The 20,988-nt window shown below is 40.9% G+C and overlaps 2 protein-coding genes across 17 annotated transcripts in view; one reads left to right on the forward strand and one right to left on the reverse strand.

The window, feature by feature from the left end:
* The window catches only part of mical2a (microtubule associated monooxygenase, calponin and LIM domain containing 2a), a 46,591-nt gene extending 31,096 nt beyond the window's left edge, over window positions 1-15,495 (reverse strand). For 6 of the 15 annotated variants that reach the window (XM_035786969.2, XM_035786967.2, XM_035786966.2 and 3 more), the window contains exon 1: window positions 15,263-15,490. The gene's annotated coding sequence lies outside the window, so the exon portion shown is untranslated. Of the gene's footprint in view, window positions 1-15,262 lie in introns of all 15 variants that reach the window. The other 9 variants (XR_008064181.1, XM_052462222.1, XM_052462217.1 and 6 more) reach the window with 5 other exon arrangements.
* A 557-nt stretch (window positions 15,496-16,052) lies between these two features.
* Window positions 16,053-20,977, forward strand: dkk3a (dickkopf WNT signaling pathway inhibitor 3a). 2 transcript variants are annotated; one of them, XM_035786972.1, is made up of 8 exons: window positions 16,053-16,331; window positions 16,645-16,780; window positions 17,120-17,245; window positions 17,443-17,523; window positions 18,464-18,556; window positions 19,312-19,456; window positions 19,872-20,028; window positions 20,202-20,977. In XM_035786972.1, the coding sequence occupies exons 2-8, from the start codon at window positions 16,685-16,687 to the stop codon at window positions 20,287-20,289; spliced, it is 786 nt and encodes a 261-aa protein (XP_035642865.1). In that variant the 5' UTR covers window positions 16,053-16,331; window positions 16,645-16,684; the 3' UTR covers window positions 20,290-20,977. The 2 variants fall into 2 exon arrangements, with proteins under 2 accessions (XP_035642865.1, XP_035642864.1); XM_035786971.2 differs by lacking the exon at window positions 16,053-16,331 and having other exon boundaries at window positions 16,513-16,780.
* The last annotated feature ends 11 nt before the right edge of the window (window positions 20,978-20,988 follow it).

Genomic DNA, 20,988 nt, shown 5'->3' on the forward strand with positions numbered 1-20,988 from the left:
AATCCACTCAATAACTATCTTCAGGTAGTTTTTTCCATTAGTCCACTGTTGATACAGTCTCAAAATGTTTTGCATGTCAGCAGTCAAGTTTCAAGATATAGGATTTTCAAGAAGCAAAGTGTCACTCATGATGATGATGCATGTTGGGACTATATACCATGGACTAATGAAAAAAATAACAAAATATAGATTTTTCCTGGAACATGAGCACTATTTGTGGTCACTGAAAACAGTTCTCATACAAACAAAATCATCCTCTCTTACAGAATCCTGTTTGGCCCAAACTAGCTGTATATTTTGCATCCTGTTCGCAGTTGTTGTTTCTTTGCCTTACAGTCATTCATCCTGGATAATGGGATGTTAGCTCGTATTGAGGACAATGTGGGAGGGGTGTCAACTTTTGTCCCCCAAGGCTGATACACACACCATAGTGACCCCCGGCTCCTGTCCCAGTGTCAGACACAAAACCCTATAGGCCTCTCTCTGGAGACAGCCAAGCCACAGACCGCATTCCAACGCTGCATGCCTCACATAGCACTGAACTGCTCCATCAACAAGGAACCAGAGGCAACGCCTACCGAGCTCTGTCAATGGTTCATCCACAGTTATCCAATGGCCGTGCTCATGACTCTGGGCCCATTCTGTAGTCCGTTATGAGTGTGTTTTTGTGATGTAATGTTTATGAGTGCTGGGAGATGGCTGGGAGGGGCTCAGCATAGTATACAGGTGCTTTAATTAGTTTGGGGCAGGGTCATTTGTTTATGCAAAGGGTGTATTATTATTCTGCTGGGGGATAAGGTTGTTCCCTTTGCCCGGCAAGGTGTGGTACAAGACAACATCTGCATTCACACTATTGTAGAAATAACAACAGCAAATGGTGAGAAAATCCTGCAGTGGATGGAATGAATTGACCGCTTTGTCCTCTGGTTATATTGGTCTTGTTGGATGTGACCACATGATGGTATTTGAACGTTTTTTTCTGTATAGATTTCATAATAAAAACTTAAGGACTTCTGTTGAACTACAGTAAACAACCGCTTGGGCTTCCATTAACAAGTAGTTGTACTCCCAGAACAACATTTCAGGAAGAAATTTTAATATGCCGTCTATCACAATATCAGACCATTTCCAACTAAAATATACAGTAACTACAACTTCTTCTTGGAAAGTTGAAATACAACCAGGGGTTTGCGCTCCAAGCTTCATGAATAGTTTAAAAAGCTATAGTATTAACACCTGCTGGGGAGGTCTTTCTGTGTTGGTTAATGGAAGCTAGCACACACTGCCCTTACGGTGCCTTCAGAAAGTATTCAGACCCCTAGACTTTTTCTACATTTTGTTACGTTACAGCCTTATTCTAAAATGGATTAAATAAATGTTTTTCCCTCATCAATCTACACACCATATCCCATAAGGACAAAGCGAAACATGTTTTTAGAAATGTTAGCAAATTAAAAAATTTATTGAAAACAGAAACACCTGTCTATATAAGGTTCGACAGTTGACAGTGCGTGTCATAGCAAAAACCAAGCCATGAGGTCAAAGGAATTGTCCATAGAGCTCCGGGACAGGATTGTGTCTGGGCACAGATATTGTATTTGATAATTGTATTTGATAATAGTTCTCATAACTTTGTTATTCAAAGACACTTGACTCTGACAGAGTATACTCTACAGAGAAACTGAGGCAGAGCTACAGTATATAGCATATAGTATATCTCCTGAAGGTTATTCTGAGTTCAAGTAATCCAGCACATTTTTCAGAGGGATGAGTGTACATGCTATCAGTTTCCAGAGGAGGAATTCCCGAGATGTGAAGTATGTACCTGTTACAGCTGGCCTGCCAAGGCAGAACAGCTAAAGGGAGCTAGCCAGAGACACACACTCCCTCAAACACACACATATCTATATACGCATTATACCTGACTTACATAAGTATTCAGACCCTTTGCTATGAAACTCGAAATTGAGCTCAGGTCCGTTCTGTTCCCATTGATCATCCTTGAGGTGTTTCTACAACTTGATTGGAGTATTTGTGATGAATTCGATTCATTGGACACGATTTGGATAGGTACACACCTGTCTATATAAGGTTCCACAGTTGACAGTGCGTGTCATAGCAAAAACCAAGCCATGAGGTCAAAAGGAATTGTCCATAGAGCTCCGGGACAGGATTGTGTCTGGGCACAGATTTGGGGAAGGATACCAAAAAATGCATGCAGCATTGATGGTCCCCAAGAACACAGTGGCCTCCATCCTTCTTAAATGGAAAATGTTTTGAACTACCAAGACTCTTCCTAGAGCTGAGCAATTGGGGGAGAAGGGCCTTGGTCAGGGAGTTGACCAAGAACCTGAATCTAGTGTTCCTCTGTGGAGATGGGAGAACCTTCCAGCAGGACAACCATCTCAGCATAAATCAGACCTGGTAGAGTGACCAGACGGAAGCCACTCCTCAGTAAAAGGCACATGACAGCCCGCTTTGAGTTTGCCAAAAGGCACTTAAAGACTCTCAGACCATTCGAAACAAGATTCTCTGGTCTGATGAAACCACAACTGAACTCTTTGGCCTGAATGACAAGCATCACATCTGGAGGAAACTTGGCACCATCCCTACAGTGAAGCATGGTGGTTGCAGCATCATGCTGTGGGAATGTTTTTCAGCGGCAGGGACTGGGAGACTAGTCAGGATCGAGGCAAAGATGAACGGACCAAAGTACAGAGAGATCCTTGATGAAAACCTGCTCCATAGCACTCAGGACCTCAGACTGGGGCAAAGGTTTACCTTCCAACAGGACAACAACCCTAAGTACACAGCCAAGACAATGCAGGAGTGGCTTCGGGAAAAGTCTTTGAATGTCCTTGAGTGGCCCAGCCAGAGATCGGACTTCAACCAGATCTAACATCTCTGGAGAGACCTGAAAGCAACACTCCCCATCCAACCTTACAGAGATTGAGAGGATCTGCAGAGATGAATTAGAGAAACTCCCCAAATAAAGATGTGCCAAGTTTGTAGGGTCATAACCAAGAAGACTCAATGCTGTAATCGCTGCCAAAGTACTGAGTATAGTGTCTGAATACTTATGTAAATGTGATATTTAAGTTTTTATTTTAGAATAAGGCACTAACATAACAAAATGTGGAAAAAGTCAAGTGGTCTGAATACTTTTCGAAGGCACTGTATGGTCAGCTAGAAAAGCTGAGGCTACATTGTCCCAGATGGAATCCCATGACCTCACCCATGATCTCTATCTGACCGCATGGAAAGGCAATCCGCAGGCAGACAGCACCATCCCACAAAGCACCCGTAAAAAACACACATACAAAAAAGAGAGAGAGAGAGAAAGAAAGAGCGAGAGAGAGACACAAAGAGCAGACCGCAGCTGGGCTCAATGGCTGTTCTAAGCTGTTTTTACGCGAACCTGGACGCTCGATTTCACCATACTGTACAGGTTTCAACAATCATACCTGTTTTTTTTTTATCGTATCTGACCCAATTTTTCAGTTTTTGATTTGTTAAAAAAGTTTGAAATATCCAATAAATGTCGTTCCACTTCATGATTGTGTCCCACTTGTTGTTGATTCTTCACAAAAAAATAAAGTTTTATATCTTTATGTTTGAAGCCTGAAATGTGGCAAAAGGTCGCAAAGTTCAAGGGGGCCGAATACTTTCGCAAGGCACTGAAGGCATCTCCTGAAGGTTATTCTGAGTTCAAGTCATCCAGCACATTTTTCAGAGGGATGAGTGTACATGCTATCAGTTTCCAGAGGAGGAATTCCCGAGATGTGAAGTATGTACCTGTTACAGCTGGCCTGCCAAGGCAGAACAGCTAAAAGGAGCTAGCCAGAGACACACACTCCCTCAAACACACACATACCTGTACACGCATTATACTGTAAATAAATCGGCACATTTTCTTTGAGAACAAAACAATTATTCAAACACCAGCTATTTAATTCATGCAATGAGACTTGTAGTGGAGGAGTGAGGAGAATCCCAAGTCACCTTAACACCTAAAATACCTTTACAACAACACCAGTGTCAGGTTGTATTAAGACTTAGTCTAATAACAACCAACCAGGCAATATATGGTATTAGGCAGAAAACACTGGCCAATAACTTAATAAGTGGGCCTATTGATGCATCAGACATGGCCATAGAAACTGAGCAATAAAGTACATACTGCCAGACCAGTAAAACACAAAACAATGACGTGATGTCCATCTGTGTTGCTCCACACAGCCTCTAGCTATCAAAAGACAATGAGAAGCTGACGACTCAAAGGAAAACGGTGTGAGGGCTGGGAATGACACGTAATGCAGTTAATTACCGAGAGAACTGAAGGAAACCAGGAAGGAAGCCCTCAACCCCTGATAAGCAGACATTACGCCTCAGAGCTGGACAACAATCTAAGAAAACCATATGTTCCAGCATCCCGCCAACAACTTTGCCCCTCTCCAGCCCTCATATCTCGCTTGTACTATCTCAACTCTGAGAAATCTGGCTGCTTCTTCAGGCAGCGGTGCCAAAACAAAGGAGAGCGTCTTGGACACGGTTAAAAACACTGCGTTATCTGTCCGGTCCCAGTGAATGTCATTCATCTAGAGAGGAGAAAATAATGAATTTACACAGAAGCAGGCGCTGGAGAGGTGAAGCAGCTGTCTGCCGTCTGGAGGCCTGTCTGACCCACGCAGTGTGTGTTAACCACATGTCCTCTTGGACTTGGAGAAAGATTTATCTGGACAAACTTCAGACACACAAAGCACAGAAATAATGTCTGTCCAGCTATTTGAAGTTTGACAGACATTATGTAATCCACTTAGCACAATAGTTTGACCTCATCCAGTGGCACATTCTTTTCTTCATTTCACACAAATAAATGAGCAAATAGCTGACAAACGCAGTGAACTCTCGCCATGTATAAAGATCCCACACAAAGAATGCTCTGATGTTCTTAAATTAACATTGAAAAAATCAGGGAAACACTGGACTGATCCCATATTCAATGCAATCATTACACCAATAGACCATACAGTAACACGAGGTCCTCATAATGTGAGTGAGATCAAGATTCTTACGGTGAGAAGTGACTGCACAAGGCAGATTTTTTGGTAACTGACATTCCCCCAGACAGTCAGACAGACATTCAGTCAGCAGAGGCAATTGGATCCAAAGATTCTGTTTCATATTTCAGAATGGCACCGAGGGGTTTATATGACACTGTATGACCACAGGGAAGGAATAGAGGAGCCGGTAAGGCAGCTTTCAGGGAAGTCATGCTCAGAATAGACAGGTGTCATGTTCCAGAGGAAAACAACATATGTCCTGGAGGATAGCCTGACATCTGTATAAGACCACTCTACAAACATAAATACACTGTGTTGCTGACCTCAAAGAGAACAGCTCCATCAGACCTGAAGGATCTGTGCTACTCTTCAGAAAAAGGACTGCTGGACTCTGTCCATGACACTTGACCATTTATTGTGATCATGGACACAAAGATGGAGTGCTTAGGGGTTGTTGCTCTGTAAACACAATTATACTTTAACCCTTACAGTAATTTGAGGGTAAAGAAAGTCATGATATGCATCCAGCAAGTGGTGTAAAGTACTTAAGTAAAAATACTTTAAAGTACTACTTAAGTCGTTTTTCGGTGTATCTGTATATTTTTGACAACTTTTACTTTTACTTCACTACATTCCTAAAGAAAATAATGTACTTCTTACTCCATACAAGTAGCATTTTGAATGCTTAGCAGGACAGGCAATTGCTCCAATTCATGTACTTATCAAGAGAACATCCCTACTGCCTCTGATCTGGCAGACTTACTAAACACACATTTATTTTATTAACGAGGCAAGTCAGTGAAGAACAAATTGTTATTTACAATGACAGCTTAGGAACAGTGGGTTAACTGCCTTGTTCAGGGGCAGATCAACAGACTTGTGTCTTGTCAGGTCGGGATTTGATCTAGCAACACTCGATCCACTAGGCTACCTGCCGTCCTTCATGCTTTGTTTGTAAATTATGTCTAAGTGTTGGATTATGCCCGTCTAAAAAAACATGAAGGAATTTATGTAAGGTAGGGTAGCCTAGTGGTTAGAGCGTTGGACTAGTGACCAGAAGGTTGCAAGTTCAAATCCCCGGTGCTGACAAGGTCGGGGATCTGTCGTTCTGCCCCTGAACAGGCAGTTAACCCCCTGTTCCTAGGCCGTCATTGAAAATAAGAACTGACTTGCCTAGTTAAATAAAGGTAAAAAAATAAAAGGTATTTGAAATTATTTTTGATACTTAAGTATATTTGAGCAATTCCATTTACTTTTAATAGTTAAATATATTTTTACTCAAGTAGTATTTTACTGGGTGACTTTCATTTTTACTAGTCATTTTCTATTAAGGTATGTTTACTTTACTCAAGTATGACAAATTGGGTACTTTTTCCACCACTGCCTCCAGCTACATGTGGCAGAGCTCTGATGTGTTATTGGGTCATCTGATATGTGAGTGTGTCTGTTTTCCTGTCCAGATCAAAGGGATGGAGAGCTGCCACTGTGAAACTACCTTTGCTGGAGGTTAAAGCACAAGGACTGAGTCAAACTCCTTTTAAGTTCCCTTAATGACCGATTTCTGAGCTTATACAAGCCTGGGGAAACGTGTTAATGTGTTCTAGTTGCCGATTTATATCCTGCTGATGACCGTGGTGGTTTAAGTTGGCAGAGTGGGATCCTACTGAAAGGATCAACCAATTTAAACCATGCATAAATCCTGCAAGTGATTTGCTTTCTGAGCCTCAAACTCCCACATCCTCGTTCTGTCCTGGTGCTGGAGCTGTTGCCTGGAAACATGTGCTCACTTCCACAGTGTGGCTCTAGGAAGGAAATAATGCAAAGAGGAAGAAGAAAGTTCACACAGTTCTGCTCTGGGATATTGTGAATAAGCCTACAGACAGACGCTGCTAATTTGGAATGCTGTCTGCTGTTTTCTTGACTTCAGCTTATTTGTCTTCTTTACTGTAGTGAGCCCTGAGAGAGACATAGCTCTGAATCCAAAGGCTTGGTTCATGTCAAACTAGTTATACAATTAGATTAACCTGAGGCCCCAGAGCAGGTGCTCTGGTGTGGTTTTTTATCTCTAACATCTGTGTATAAATCAAGCCTCACACAGGCAAATTGTCCATCTGGCAATTCTAGCAAATGCCAGATGGGCCAGACCATCTTTTTGATGGGCTGGCTGGTAAAAACAAAACAAAATAATTAAAAAAACAGACATGGCAGGAGGTCCCATGTGCCTGTCAAGATTTGATTTGGCAATTTCTCTATTGTCAATACTATATTGGAGCATTTGGGACGGCCCGGTTTTCTGATTGGCTGAGCTGAGGTCACAAAAATTGTCACATTCAAAATCAAACATGCCTCAGTAAAAACACCCGCTCTGACTCTCTGTCATCAGTCAGCCCAGATCATGGATTGTAAAAGGTGGTGCCTTGAGGTCTACGCTGCTAAATGTGTGAAATTTACAAACTTATTTTCTTAAACTGAGGCCCCAGAGTCTGGTTCTGGTGAGTTCTGTGACTGTACTGAGAAATGATGCTAGGCTAAGTAGGGAGAAAACAGATAAAATACACATATGTAGCCTAATGCTGCCAGTTAATATTTGGGGGATATATTGTACGAAATAGTAGGCTAATTAACACGTAGGCCTAATTAGGGAAGGGGGGGTTCGAGGGAACGCGTATGACGGACACTAACTTGCTATAGCCTAAAAAGGTTGTTTGATTGGCTTTTATAATGCATAAGCCAATAGCCATCTAAAAGACATTAAATACAGTGCTACTGCTTTTTATTAAAGTTATAATGTATTACAATGAAACACTGAATTACTGTGTAATAATTGCTAAATAATCCTCTGTTAAAGGTCAATTAAAAAGACTGTATTTAAATTGTTTGTGAATCTCAGTCTGTTCAGTCAGCGAGTGGGTATAAGTTTATGAGATGTAGTAACGAGCAGTGTTGCCAACTAATTTTCAGGGTAAGTTGCTAGAGGCAGGTTGATTTGTTGCTAAAAGTTGCTAAATGACATTGAGATGTCATTGCTTGATAACGTAAATCTGTGTCATTATGTAGAATGCACAATAACGTTTCTCAAATTGACTGGCCATCTCGGCAATAAATATAATAAATAAAATAAATAATATGCCATTTAGCAGACGCTTTTATCCAAAGCGACTTACAGTCATGTGTGCATACATTCTACATATGATTTGACATTTGTTCAGGTACAGACTCCCACTCTATTCTGTACTTCTTGCTGTACAATTTTGATTGAGACATGTTGATTGATGTTGTAAGTTCTGTTCAAGATCAACATTCGTGACCAACTATATTCATTGGGTTTGGCTCGCCGAACACGTACTACTGCTGCTGCAGTCAGCCAACAATGATTTGCAATTTACTGAAATTGCTGCTGGCCTGCTGCTACCTGTGCACGAGCTCAGTGCCCGCTGCTGACGTCACTCACAATGCACTTTTGCAGCCAGGCACGTGTGTTGTGACTGAGTGTGACAGAGAAAATCGTTTTTGTGTCATTTAGAGGGAAAATTTGTGCATTTTAGCGTTTGAGTCACTTTTCAAAAGTTGCTAAAAGTTCCAAATACATTTTTAAAAGTAGCTAAATTTGTTGCTAGGTGCTGTTTGAAATAAAAGTTTCCAGGGTAGTCTGAAAAGTTGCTAAATCTAGCAATAAAATTGCTAAATTGGCATCACTGGTAACAGTGACTCTGGTGTCGTATTACATTACATAGGCATCGACACTGGAGGCTGGAAAGCCTATTTTGTTCGCTAAAAGGCTGTAGAGATGTACTGACAGTTTCTTAATATTGTGGCTCCTCTATAATAATAATAATAATAATAATATATGCCATTTAGCTGACGCTTTTATCCAAAGCGACTTACAGTCATGTGTGCATACATTCTACGTATGGGTGGTCCCGGGAATCGAACCCACTACCCTGGCGTTACAAGCGCCATGCTCTACCAACTGAGCCACAGAAGGACCTACCTACTCTATAATATATACAGTGCCAATCCAATGGCGTGCTCATGACTCTGGGCCCATTCTGTAGTCCGTTATCAGTGTGTTTTTGTGATGTAATGTTTATGAGTGCTGGGAGATGGCTGGGAGGGGCTCAGCATAGCATACAGGTGCTTTAATTAGTTTGGGGCAGGGTCATTTGTTTATGCAAAGGGTGTATTATTATTCTGCTGGGGGATAAGGTTGTTCCCTTTGCCCGGCAAGGTGTGGTACAAGACAACATCTGCATTCACACCATTGTAGAAATAACAACAGCAAATGGTGAGAAAATCCTGCAGTGGATGGAATGAATTGACCGCTTTGTCCTCTGGTTATATTGGTCTTGTTGGATGTGACCACATGATGGTATTTGCAACAGTTTTTTCTGTATAGATTTCATAATAAAAACTTAAGGACTTCTGTTGAACTACAGTAAACAACCGCTTGGGCTTCCATTAACAAGTAGTTGTACTCCCAGAACAACATTTCAGGAAGAAATTTTAATATGTGGCTATCACCATTTCCAACTAAAATATACAGTAACTACAACTTCTGCTTGGAAAGTTGAAATACAACCAGGGGTTTGCGCTCCAAGCTTCATGAATAGTTTAAAAAGCTATAGTATTAACACCTGCTGGGGAGGTCTTTCTGTGTTGGTTAATGGAAGCTAGCACACACTGCCCTTACGGTGCCTTCAGAAAGTATTCAGAGCCCTTGACTTTTTCTACATTTTGTTACGTTACAGCCTTATACTAAAAGAGATTTTTAAACTATTTTTCCTCCGCAATCTACACACAATACCCCATAATTTCAAAGTGAAAAAAGGTTTTTAAATAATATTGCAAATGTATAAAAGAATATAAAAAACAGAAATACCATATTTACAAAAGTATTCAGACCCTTTGCTATGAGACTCAAAATTGAGCTCAGGTGCATCCTGTTTCCATTGATCATATTTGAGATGCTTTTACAACTTTATTGGAGTATCTGTGCTAAATTGAATTGATTGGACATGATTTGGAAAGAACACATTGGTCTCCATAATTCTTAAATGGAAGACATCTGGAACCACCAAGACTCCTCCTAGAGCTGGCCACCCAGCCAAACTAAGCATTCGGGGGAGAAAGGCCTTGGCCAGAGTGACCAAGAACCCAATGGTCACTCTGACAGAGCTCTATAGAGCTCTATAGTTCCTCTGTGGAGATGGAAGAACCTTCCAGAAGGACAACCACCTCTGCAGCACTCCACCAATCAAGCCTTTATGGTAGAGTGGCAAGACTAGTCAGGATCGAGGAAAAGATGAACGGAGCAAAGTACAGAGATCCTTGATGAAAACCTGCTCCAGAGAGCTCAGGACCTCAGACTGGGACAAAGGTTCACCTTCCAACAGGACAACAACCCTAAGCATACAGCCAAGACAATGCAGGAGTGGCTTCAGGACACGCCTCTGAATATCCTTGAGTGGCCCAGCTAGAGCCTGGACTTGAACGAGATCTAACATCTCTGAAGAGACCTGAAAATAGCTGCGTAGCGATGCTCCCCATCCAACCTGACAGAGCTCGAGAGGATCTGCAGAGAAGAATGAGAGAAACTCCCCAAATACAGGTGTGCCAAGCTTGTAGCGTCATACCCAAGAAAACTTGATGCTGTAATCGCTGCCAAAGGTGCTTCAACGAAGTACAGAGTAAAGGGTCTGAATACTTATGTAAATGTGATATTTCCATTTGAATTTTTTATAAATTAGCAAAAAAGTCTAAAAACCAGTTTTTGCTTTGTCATTATGGGGTATTGTGTGTAGATTGATGAGGGGGGGAAACTATTTAATAAATTTTAGAATAAGGCAGTAACGTAACAAAATGTGGAAAAAGTCAAGGGGTCTGAATACTTTCCAAATGCACTGTGGGGTCCCCTGGTCTTCTGTTACCAGTGCTGTGGGAAAGGAGGCTTAGCAGATACAGCTCAGAGGTGAGTACAGTGGAAGTAGGAAGAAAAGAGAGACACACAAATGTATGATCTTAATTTGAGCCAGTTTGCTACAGCAGGGAAAGTATCCTGCAGCAACAGGAAATGTGAATTATTATGTGGATGGGAGCTGGTGTGGCTAAAATGCCAGGGCTGAATTTTTGTCCCAGTCTGCCCCTGAAGCCTCGGCACAACCACTAATTACAAACGTAGTAAATTTTGACAAAATTACAAGAACAGCAGATTCGTGCTGAGTTTGGGAAACTCCCTTAAGGGGGCAAATTCAGATATTTTGGCAACACACTAACTCTTGAGTTTTAACAACATTTGGGAACTTTCATGTAGACATATTAAAACGTAATAAATCAGCGTGGATTTGATCTTTACCCACCCACCCCCCCCCAATTAGACTAACTGTGACGTCTAGAGACAGACCATCAACCTTCAGCATCTTTTCATCTCTACATTCACTCCCGATATAAAACCTTGTGATCTTTCTAGAAATCTGCTTTTGGGGAGAGCAAGTCAAACCTGATGATGTATTGTTTGTTATTCCAGATAGCATAGGTATGGTGATAAAAACAAGAAGAAGGAGAAAAATTACAGAAGAGGACCGCAACAGATAAACTTTTGATTTGTTTATGTCTGTTGTATACACTGCACAAAAACATTTGCTCTGAAGAAATCACATTTGTCTATGTTGTATAGTATTGGAAAAAGGTTCCATATCGAACCAAAAGGGTTCTATCGCTTGCTTCATACATGGAACACCTAAAAGCTCTATACAGCACTCCAAAGAACATATTTTTCTAAGAGTATACTCCCATGGCTAACAGCAAGTGTATAAATCTTAGTGAACAATGTGATTTGTACTGTTCCTTAACTTCAGTTAAGCACAAGAAATACTATCATGATTGAACATTCCTGAGGAAATTCCAACAAGACAGGAGAAAATAAATGTGTGTTTTCTGTTTGAGCGAGCAATGTTTTTCAAATCCAGGGAGGACAGAGTATTTAAATCACACATGGACAACCAATGCCTGAGACAGATTGAGACACGTAGACATGTCGTCTATTGAGATGTTGACACATACTCTATCAGTAAGGTAGTGAAGCACAGAGTAATAAAGCAGGACTTTAAATCTTACAGCACGGTGAGGAAGAGCGTGCCATGTTTTCAACTGGCACAGGATGCACAGGAAATTATTGCTCATTCAAGAGGGGGCGGAAAATTACATGACTGTATGATTGCCGTTGCCTTCTCAAAATGTCCTTACTGAGTCACAGCTGCTCTCTCATGGCCAGGTACTCACAGTGGCCTATTTTCTAGTGTGACTTTGAGATAAACATAAATCAGACAGATACCACCACATACTGTAGGTACACTTTAAAGAGTACACAAAAGAAAATTGACAATTCCATTCAGATTTCAGTAATCCAAAATGTGTGCTTATAACCGATTATATACCGTATCTAAATACCTTACAGGTGTCTCGGAAACTGATCTGTGATCATCTGAACTTGTATTCTGTAGCTAATGTGCCTCACCTGGGACAAAGCCTGCTGTAAGTATTTATTATTTAAAGCCACAAGTTCAAACTCAACATCAAACACGTTAGTGAGTAACCTTAGAACTTCCCATAATTCTTATGAAAGGGGAACATGAATTCATCTGACAGAAACAGCAGCGCTAAAGCAGACAGACAGTGTCACAATTCCTCTCCCTGTGTATTTACGCCCCCCACTCTCCAATGACACGCAAAGGGCCATTGTGTAACTCTGTATTTCACCACTAAGAGCTGCAGGGGGAGAAAATGCTCACTGGCTTGTGCAGACAGTAATATCTGTTGATATGAATACAATATAATAAAGCCTTAACAGTATACTATGATTAAGAAAACAATCAAATAATAATATAGTTTTCCTGAGATAAAAGGGTGAAGAACCTTCAATGAATGACTGCTTAATCATTGTCTTTCTCTTAATGTAACTCAATGTAAAGAAAATACCATGCCATGGTAGAAGCCTATACCACTGTAAAACTCAGCCAGATACAGTTGAAGTCGGAAGTTTACATACACCTTAGCCAAATACATTTAAACTCAGTTTTTCACAATTCCTGACATTTAATCCTAGTAAAAAAAATCCCTGTTTTAGGTCAGTTAGGATCACCACTTTATTTTAAGAACTTAAAATGTCAGAATAATAGTAGAGATAATGATTTATTTCAGATATGATTTCTTTCATCACATTCCCAGTGGGTCAGAAGTTTACATACACTCAATTAGTATTTGGTAACATTGCTTTGAAATTGTTTAACTTGGGTTAAACGTTTTGGGTAGCCTTCCACAAGCTTCCCACAATAAATTGGGTGAATTTTGGCCCATTCCTCCTGATAGAGCTGGTGTAACTGAGTCAGGTTTGTAGGACTCCTTGCTCGCAAACGCTTTTCAGTTCTGCCCACACATTTTCTATGGGACTGAGGGGAGGGTTTTGTGAAGGCCACTCCAATACCTTGACTTTGTTGTCCTGAAGCCATTTTGCCACAACTTGTGAAGTATGCTTGGGGTCATTGTCCATTTGGAAGACCCATTTGCGACCAGGCTTTAACTTCCTGATGTCTTGAGATGCTTCAATATATCCACAGAATTTTCCTACCTCATGACGCCATCTATTTTGTAATGTGCACCAGTCCCTGCTGCAGTCAAAGCACCCCCACAACATGATGCTGCCACCCCCGTGCTTCACATTTGGGACGGTGTTCTTTGGCTTGCAAGCCTCCCCCTTTTCCTCCAAACATAATGATGGTCATTATGGCCAAACAGTTCTATTTTTGTTTCATCAGACCAGACAACATTTCTCCAAAAAGTACCATCTTTGAACCCATGTGCAGCAAACCATAGTCTGGCATATTTATGGTGGTTTTAGAGCAGTGGCTTCTTCCTTGCTGAGCGGCCTTTCAAGACATGTCGATATAGGACTTCTTTTACTGTGGATAGCTTCTAAAGCCATGACATAATTTTCTGGAATTTTCCAAGTTGTTTAAAGGCACAGTCAAGTGTTGTAAAAAATTACTTGTGTAATGCACAAAGTAGATGTCCTAACTGACTAGCCAAAACTATAATTTGTTCAAAATAAATTTGTGGAGTGGTTGAAAAACGAGTTTTAATGACTCCAACCTAAGTGTATGTAAACTTCCGACTTCAACTGTACATCAAGCGTAAAGGCATAGCCTGCCAGAGAACCTGAGGGGGGCCGAAACCGAACATATTTAAAAGAGATCTTAATAAACACCTTTTTAGCTTAGCTTCTCCTTAGGGTGCTTGTTTAGTCTTTCAGTTTGTATTGTTATTCTTTTGTTTTTTTATCCTATTATGTTTGTTGTGTAGTAAATATTTAGGTATTTATTTTCATAATTTTTTATTTATGTTTTTTCCTGTGAAGCACATTGTGTCGCATTCATTTCTGAAATGTGCTATATAAATAAAGCTTGATTTCAATTGACAAATGAATCCAAAATTGTGACCAATTCTAATTTGGCATAAACATATAGTCTCACCTGAGACAAGTGATGATTGAAGACTAAACGATTATCTCTGAGTATTCAGGCTGGAACATTTCTCACAACCTCTCTCATATATGGGAGAAGATGTGAGAAAAGTTCCAGCCTGGATACCCAAATGATCCTTTAGTCTTCAATAGTCACTTATTACTGGTGACAAATCACACTACTCAAACTAATAGCACAGTGTTAGTAATTTACTGTCTCGCTCTTAATGTAACTTTAAAGAGAATACCATGCCATGGTAGTAGCCTATAACATTGTAAAACTCAGCCAGACACATCAAGCATAAAGGCTTTTAAACCTGGATTATGGCGGAGACACATTCATCATTATTATAATGGTTGAACACACAGAGCTATTTTATCAGAGTATGGAGACAAACCAGATGCTTTATTGTCCAGTTCAGACACACAGGCTCTTACTGTATGTACAGGAATCTGTATCTAATCCTATCAGAATGTATTTATTTGAATACTAAAGGCAAGAAAAAACATGTACAAGTCCCACAGTAGAGAAACAAAATAAATTCCTCAGATAAGATTCGATTTTACAAACTTGAATGAACTATGTCACAGTGTTCAGACTTAACTGTCATATTGCTCAATTGCCTAGACATCTGCCCAGCGGTCACTGATTTGTGAAACATGCGTAATTGGAAGTGTGACTTACTTTAGTTTACAGATTAGAAAAAATAAATCAACTGGTCCAGTCTTCGCAGTTGATTGAAGAGGGATATTCAAAACCTCAATGACCGGTCAGAGAAAATGTTTCTAATAGAATTTGCGCTGGCTATATGTGTCGGTACGTTTCTTCCAGTCACTCACTCTGAACTACTACTGGGCTAAATTACTGTCTCACTATAGTACCTCCCGTCTATTGCACGAGGGCGGTCCTGGAGATTACAAGACCGAATGGTAACTTCTGATACACTGTGCTCGAAATTTAAATGATAAAAGGCGTCATTACAACTTTACACGCAAATACTGTAGATGTAGCCACAGTGCAAAATAATTACAGCAGAGATTGTAGTATACTCTGATTATTTTTTTTAATGGAGAATAAAGATGGATTTCAGTTTAATTGGTCTTTTGCTAATTAAGCAACAAATAAATTAACCAAATGTAATATCAGCACATAGCCTAAATCATGATGCATATCATTGTAATAATTCAAATAAATTTTGAGGCGCAAGATGCACTCCGCAAATGATTGAGGCACGTGCACAGGCTCTAGCAAAAATATCATATCCAGCGGTTCAGTGTAGTGTCCAGGTGGGCGTTCAACGCAAACGTCTAGCAGTAACCATAAACCTATAAACTAGGCTACTCCGCAGTGGTTTAGACGAGGCTACTGAAAATAATTTCCATGCAAATGAGGCCATCTAGTGGTAAATGGGAGAAAACATGCGACATAGCCATATTATGCATCCACGTTTACATACAGTCACAGCAGACTCTATTCCTGTGTATCTAATTATCACAACTGTAATACATTGTAACTAGGCCTAATGATTGGGAAATATATTAACAAGTGAATTATACACTTCTAATTGAAGAGTCAAAATAAAGAGTCGTTGTCAACACTGACGGGGGTCTCATTAAATGTTCCAACGTCAACAAAGGCTCTTGGCAAGTCTGCTCATTGCGGTGTGCCACCGTCCCTCCTCCATTGGCCGCATCCTCCCACAGCCTGCTTCCGCTGGCCCAGAATAGGCTCGCCACTGGCGCCACTATGAAAGGTAAGAACATCGAAAATGTACCACTTTGGCTTGCACCTGTCGACTAGGCTATAGCCTATAGTCGTAGTATAACTTGGGGCAAAATAAACTACATCTTTCTTAAAATATAAATACATGCATAAGGCAATACAGCCCCCCTCCCCTCCGACAGAGTGCAGCAGCAGCACCGCACACACCCAATGCGCAGAGGCAACGTCCAAAGAACCTAATTCATTCTGGTGCCTTTTCGTGCAGCAGCAAGGATGTTGTATTTCTCTCTTCTAACCCTGAGCCTAACGTCTATCCATGGCATCCTCCTTCCTGAATCTGCCAGGCCCGTGGATTTGGACATCAACCAGATCCTTGAGGATAATATGGCACAAGGACACACGACATTAAACAACATGTTTGAGGAGGTAGAGCAACTGATGGAGGACACGCATAATAAACTGGATGACTCGGTGCACCAGGTCGGTTAATGGTTAGGTCTATTCAGATGTATATTTTCAGAGCTCTGATAAATAAATGTCCCATAGCACCCCTTTCATTTGTATGATTTTTAATGTTATGTAAAATGCAACAGATAATAGTGCAGTACACTCTTATTATATACTTTTAGTTGATCTGAAACTTTTTTTGTTAAAGCAACAACAAGTTTAACTTGAGACATAAATCTTTATTAGAGTAATAATAACAGTTGCCCATGTGGGTTGAGATGAGTCTAAGTCAATCTTAACATGCACAATGTGTAAAAAAAACCCAGTGGTGACCTCAATGTAACATTGATCTTTTGCATCAAACCTCTTTAGATGGACAATGAGAGTGCCAAGTCCAGCTTGCATCCCAATAACCTTCCCTCAAATTATCACAACGATAGCACTTCTGAGAGTGTGGTTGAAAACCAATCCATTCACACCATAGAGACAGTACACAAGGTACAGTAATAGTCATACGCAAATGTATTATTATACTGTATTCCATTCAAACTTAGGATGCTGAAATGCTATTATGAATTGTAATACTGTATGGTAGGAGTATTTTGGCATCCCACATTTGTTATGAAGACTGAAAGCAAAATTGCAGAAATCCTACAGAAGTGATCCTAACTGGAAATGTGTCTCTCTTTCTTTAGGAGACAGACAACAGAACAGAAGAGACCCACATCACCAGAACAGTTATCCAGTCCAGTGGCAAGGAAAATAATATTCATCATGTGAGTCAACAACAATCTTTGGAATTTCCCTCCATCATTTACAACAGATTTTAAAAAAATAATAAAAACATCCACAATAACTGGAACACTACAACTCTAACTGGTGTTTTGTGGTTAATAAAAGACAGTGGGCATAAGATGAAAACAATTTCATCCTTAATGCAAGTCACAATTCATGAAAAATGCATCAAGTCATGGGCTGTGTTTCCTCTTTCTGCGCTGCACTGCATGCGGCCACAGCGGCTGTCATGTTTGGGCGTCTCATTTCACTTGACTCAGGCTCTGTACGCCTCTCCAGTCTCAACTGCGCTGTCTCATTCTCTATAAGCCAGGTTAAAGCTATGTCTTATCCAGGCAGAGTGACATGTGCAGGATGGTGGCTGGTTGATAAGCTCTCTTCAGAGTTGCATCCTGTCTACGTGAATTATATTTGGCAGCCACGACTCAGCCATTTATTGCAGTTACAGGTTTTAATATTTAGTTAAAATAATTGACAGTCTCAGAGCGTGCTATTCCTGCCAATCTTTTCCTTATGATATGTGGTAGAGAGACAAGTGAGAGGGAATTGGATGTTTACTTTGACATTTTGGGACAAGTAGCCCATTGTCCCAGTTTCAACAGCAGGCCCATTTTATTCAGGTCACTTTTGCCACAGAAATATATTGGAGGAGATCGTGCAACAACGTATCACATCCTCAAAAATGTACTTTAAAGTTATTTTAAAGTAACCTTTGTAAAGAAGTTTGCAATAGTACATGGCTACAACCTCTGAATTTCTCTTCAAGACTACCATGTTTGATTTAGCCAATTTTGCCAGTACAATCTGTTTTCTAGTGAAAAACTCTGGATTGTGGGCGGCTTTGGTACCATATAGCGACCCTCTGCAGGTGAATCTGTGAAGGAGGGTGTGTTGAATGTCCCCTCTTCCCCTACCTCACAGGAGTGTATCATTGATGAGGATTGTGAGAAGGGGAAATATTGCCGGTATGAGACGCACCGATCCAAGTGTCTAACCTGCAAAGCCCTCGACGTGGTAGGTCCATTTCATGGTTATTAACAGTGCCACACACATTTTACAAACCCTGACACTGAACCCATCTACGGTAGAATGTATTTATGCAGACCCATATTTCCCAGGGGGCTTTGACTTCTTCCTAGTTCCTATTACGTACTACTTCAGACCATCTCCAGGTTTTGTAACAGTGCCTTAGTGCACACACGCAGCAATCACAGAGCAGCAGATTGCTTAAACAATATGATGCAGCTGCTTCTGCATTGTTACTGCATTGCAGTGTTGCCACAAGTGTAACTGGAGTGTTTCATGGGGGAGAGCTTCTCTCCTCTTGGCTGCATATTAAAGCATGTGTCTGATTGAATAAGAGCTCCACCTCTCTCCCCCTCTATCTGAGGACAAAGAGAGGAGCAGGATGAGAGGTAATGAGAGAGCCTACTCTACAGACACAAGCAATGTAATTGAATTTAAGACCATTGTTTTTGGCAGGGCAGAGTGGAAATCCATCCCCGTAATACTATAGATACTAGCTTGCATTCAAAGTCAAAGGTATGCTGAGAATAGTTCTTCCTAGTTGATAAGGCCTGTGTTAATGTCCTGCACAGAAAAACACAGTCATATGTCAAGCAGCACACTAGCGCACAAGTAACAGGAATTTGCTGCACCTAGAGAGCTTATGAGTTACACGAGACCGGTCATGCAATTCCATGACCATGGGGTTTATAGGATGCCATGCATGTCATCTAACAGTTTGTCACTGTGTGTGTGTGTTCCAGCCCTGCAAAAAGAATGAGGAGTGCTGTTCAGGACAGCTGTGTGTGTGGGGCCAGTGCAGCCAGAACGCCACTAAGGGGGAAGCTGGCAGCATCTGCCAATACCAGAACGACTGCAGCCCAGACCTCTGCTGTGCTTTCCATAAAGGTGCAGGCCACAAGGTCACACACACAACATAATTCCTCTGCTAAATTATACACCCTGAGTCATTCTACATGAAATTAACATAATCTGTGGTGAGCGAAATGGGCTCCTTCCATTTGGCTTTGACTCAGCCAGATAAAAACCTACAGGGATTTCTTTGACATCCAAAAAAGGGAGGCTTCAAATTGCGATACCACAAAGTCTCTGTTCTCAATGTAATTAGCCAATTATGATAGTCACAAAGTCAAGTGAAGCAAGGTGCATTGAAGTTTCAGATAGTTAAGTGATCATTTGAAAGCCCATAACCTGCTTTCCCCTCCAAGCACGGTCCATATACTGTACACCTGTATTTACGTTTCTGTAGTAATGTCACTTACCTTTGTCACTACCCATCTCTCTCCCCTTACCTTGTGGGCAGCCCTGCAGTTCCCTGTGTGCACGGCCAAGCCAATTGAGCGTGAGCGCTGTCATGGCTCCCCCAACCACCTTATGGAGCTGCTGTCCTGGGACATAGAGGGCCAGGGATCAAGGGAACACTGCCCCTGTGCTGGGGACCTCCAGTGCCAACATCTCGGGTAAGAGTCAATGTGCTGCAAACCTGCAACATTTATATTCAATTGAAATTAAGGCATAAGTCATGAAATTTCTTTTGCAAAAACATGTGGTAGACAAATGCCCGAGCCATCACTCAAAATGCTGTTGACCCAGTATGATGCTACAAATGGATATTTCTTCATCTCTTTGACAGCCGAGGCTCCCTGTGTCTGAAAAGACAGAACTCGAGTGAAGAGGACCTGACAGACACACTTTATTCAGAAATTGACTATATTGTCTAGGAGTAACCATGCAGCTCAACCTTTTCAGGCCTGTAGACAATCAGATAGAGGGGTCTCCAGTGATTTCAGCCTAGAAAATGAAGTTGCTCACTGTCTCACAAGGCTTACATGTAAGATTCTTCCATCTATAAGCTTGTCATTGTATATTCAAGCCATTGCAGTTCTCTATCTGCTCGAAGTTAACCAAAGCTCTAGATGTTACGTAGTGCATAACACCATGTATGTATTAGATTAAATTTACATTTTTGGGAAATCCCCAATTGCTAGACATTTACGCTGTTCAAAGGTAGTGTGTATGATGACTACACTCCAATACCGCAATAAGAGTTTGTGTTTTAACAAATATGTACCCCCTCCTGCTCTCTGATGTCTCACTTATGTGCCTACCCTCAGGATGGATAGTTTGCTGGAGATTAACTGTTTTTGGCCCTTTCCTCAAAGGAATTAAGTCAAGTTAGGGACGAAGAAAGAATAAACACAATGCACTGTATACATGTGAAGTAGCTTGCTTATTCCTGGGTTTTGTTTTAAATAGTGGTTTAAACAAGAACAGATGACATTTCTGAATATATGGAGCACTTTGACAGGTCAGCTCATCATGCTCACAACTTGGTAATGGAAACTATAACTCAGACACATGCAGCTTGAACAACTTTTGCTCATAAGAAAATAAAAGGCTTTGAAAATGTAGCGGTCTAT

The sequence above is a fragment of the Oncorhynchus keta genome, chromosome 14 (assembly GCF_023373465.1).
Source record: "Oncorhynchus keta strain PuntledgeMale-10-30-2019 chromosome 14, Oket_V2, whole genome shotgun sequence".
In the NCBI taxonomy this organism is placed as follows: Eukaryota; Metazoa; Chordata; class Actinopteri; order Salmoniformes; family Salmonidae; genus Oncorhynchus; species Oncorhynchus keta.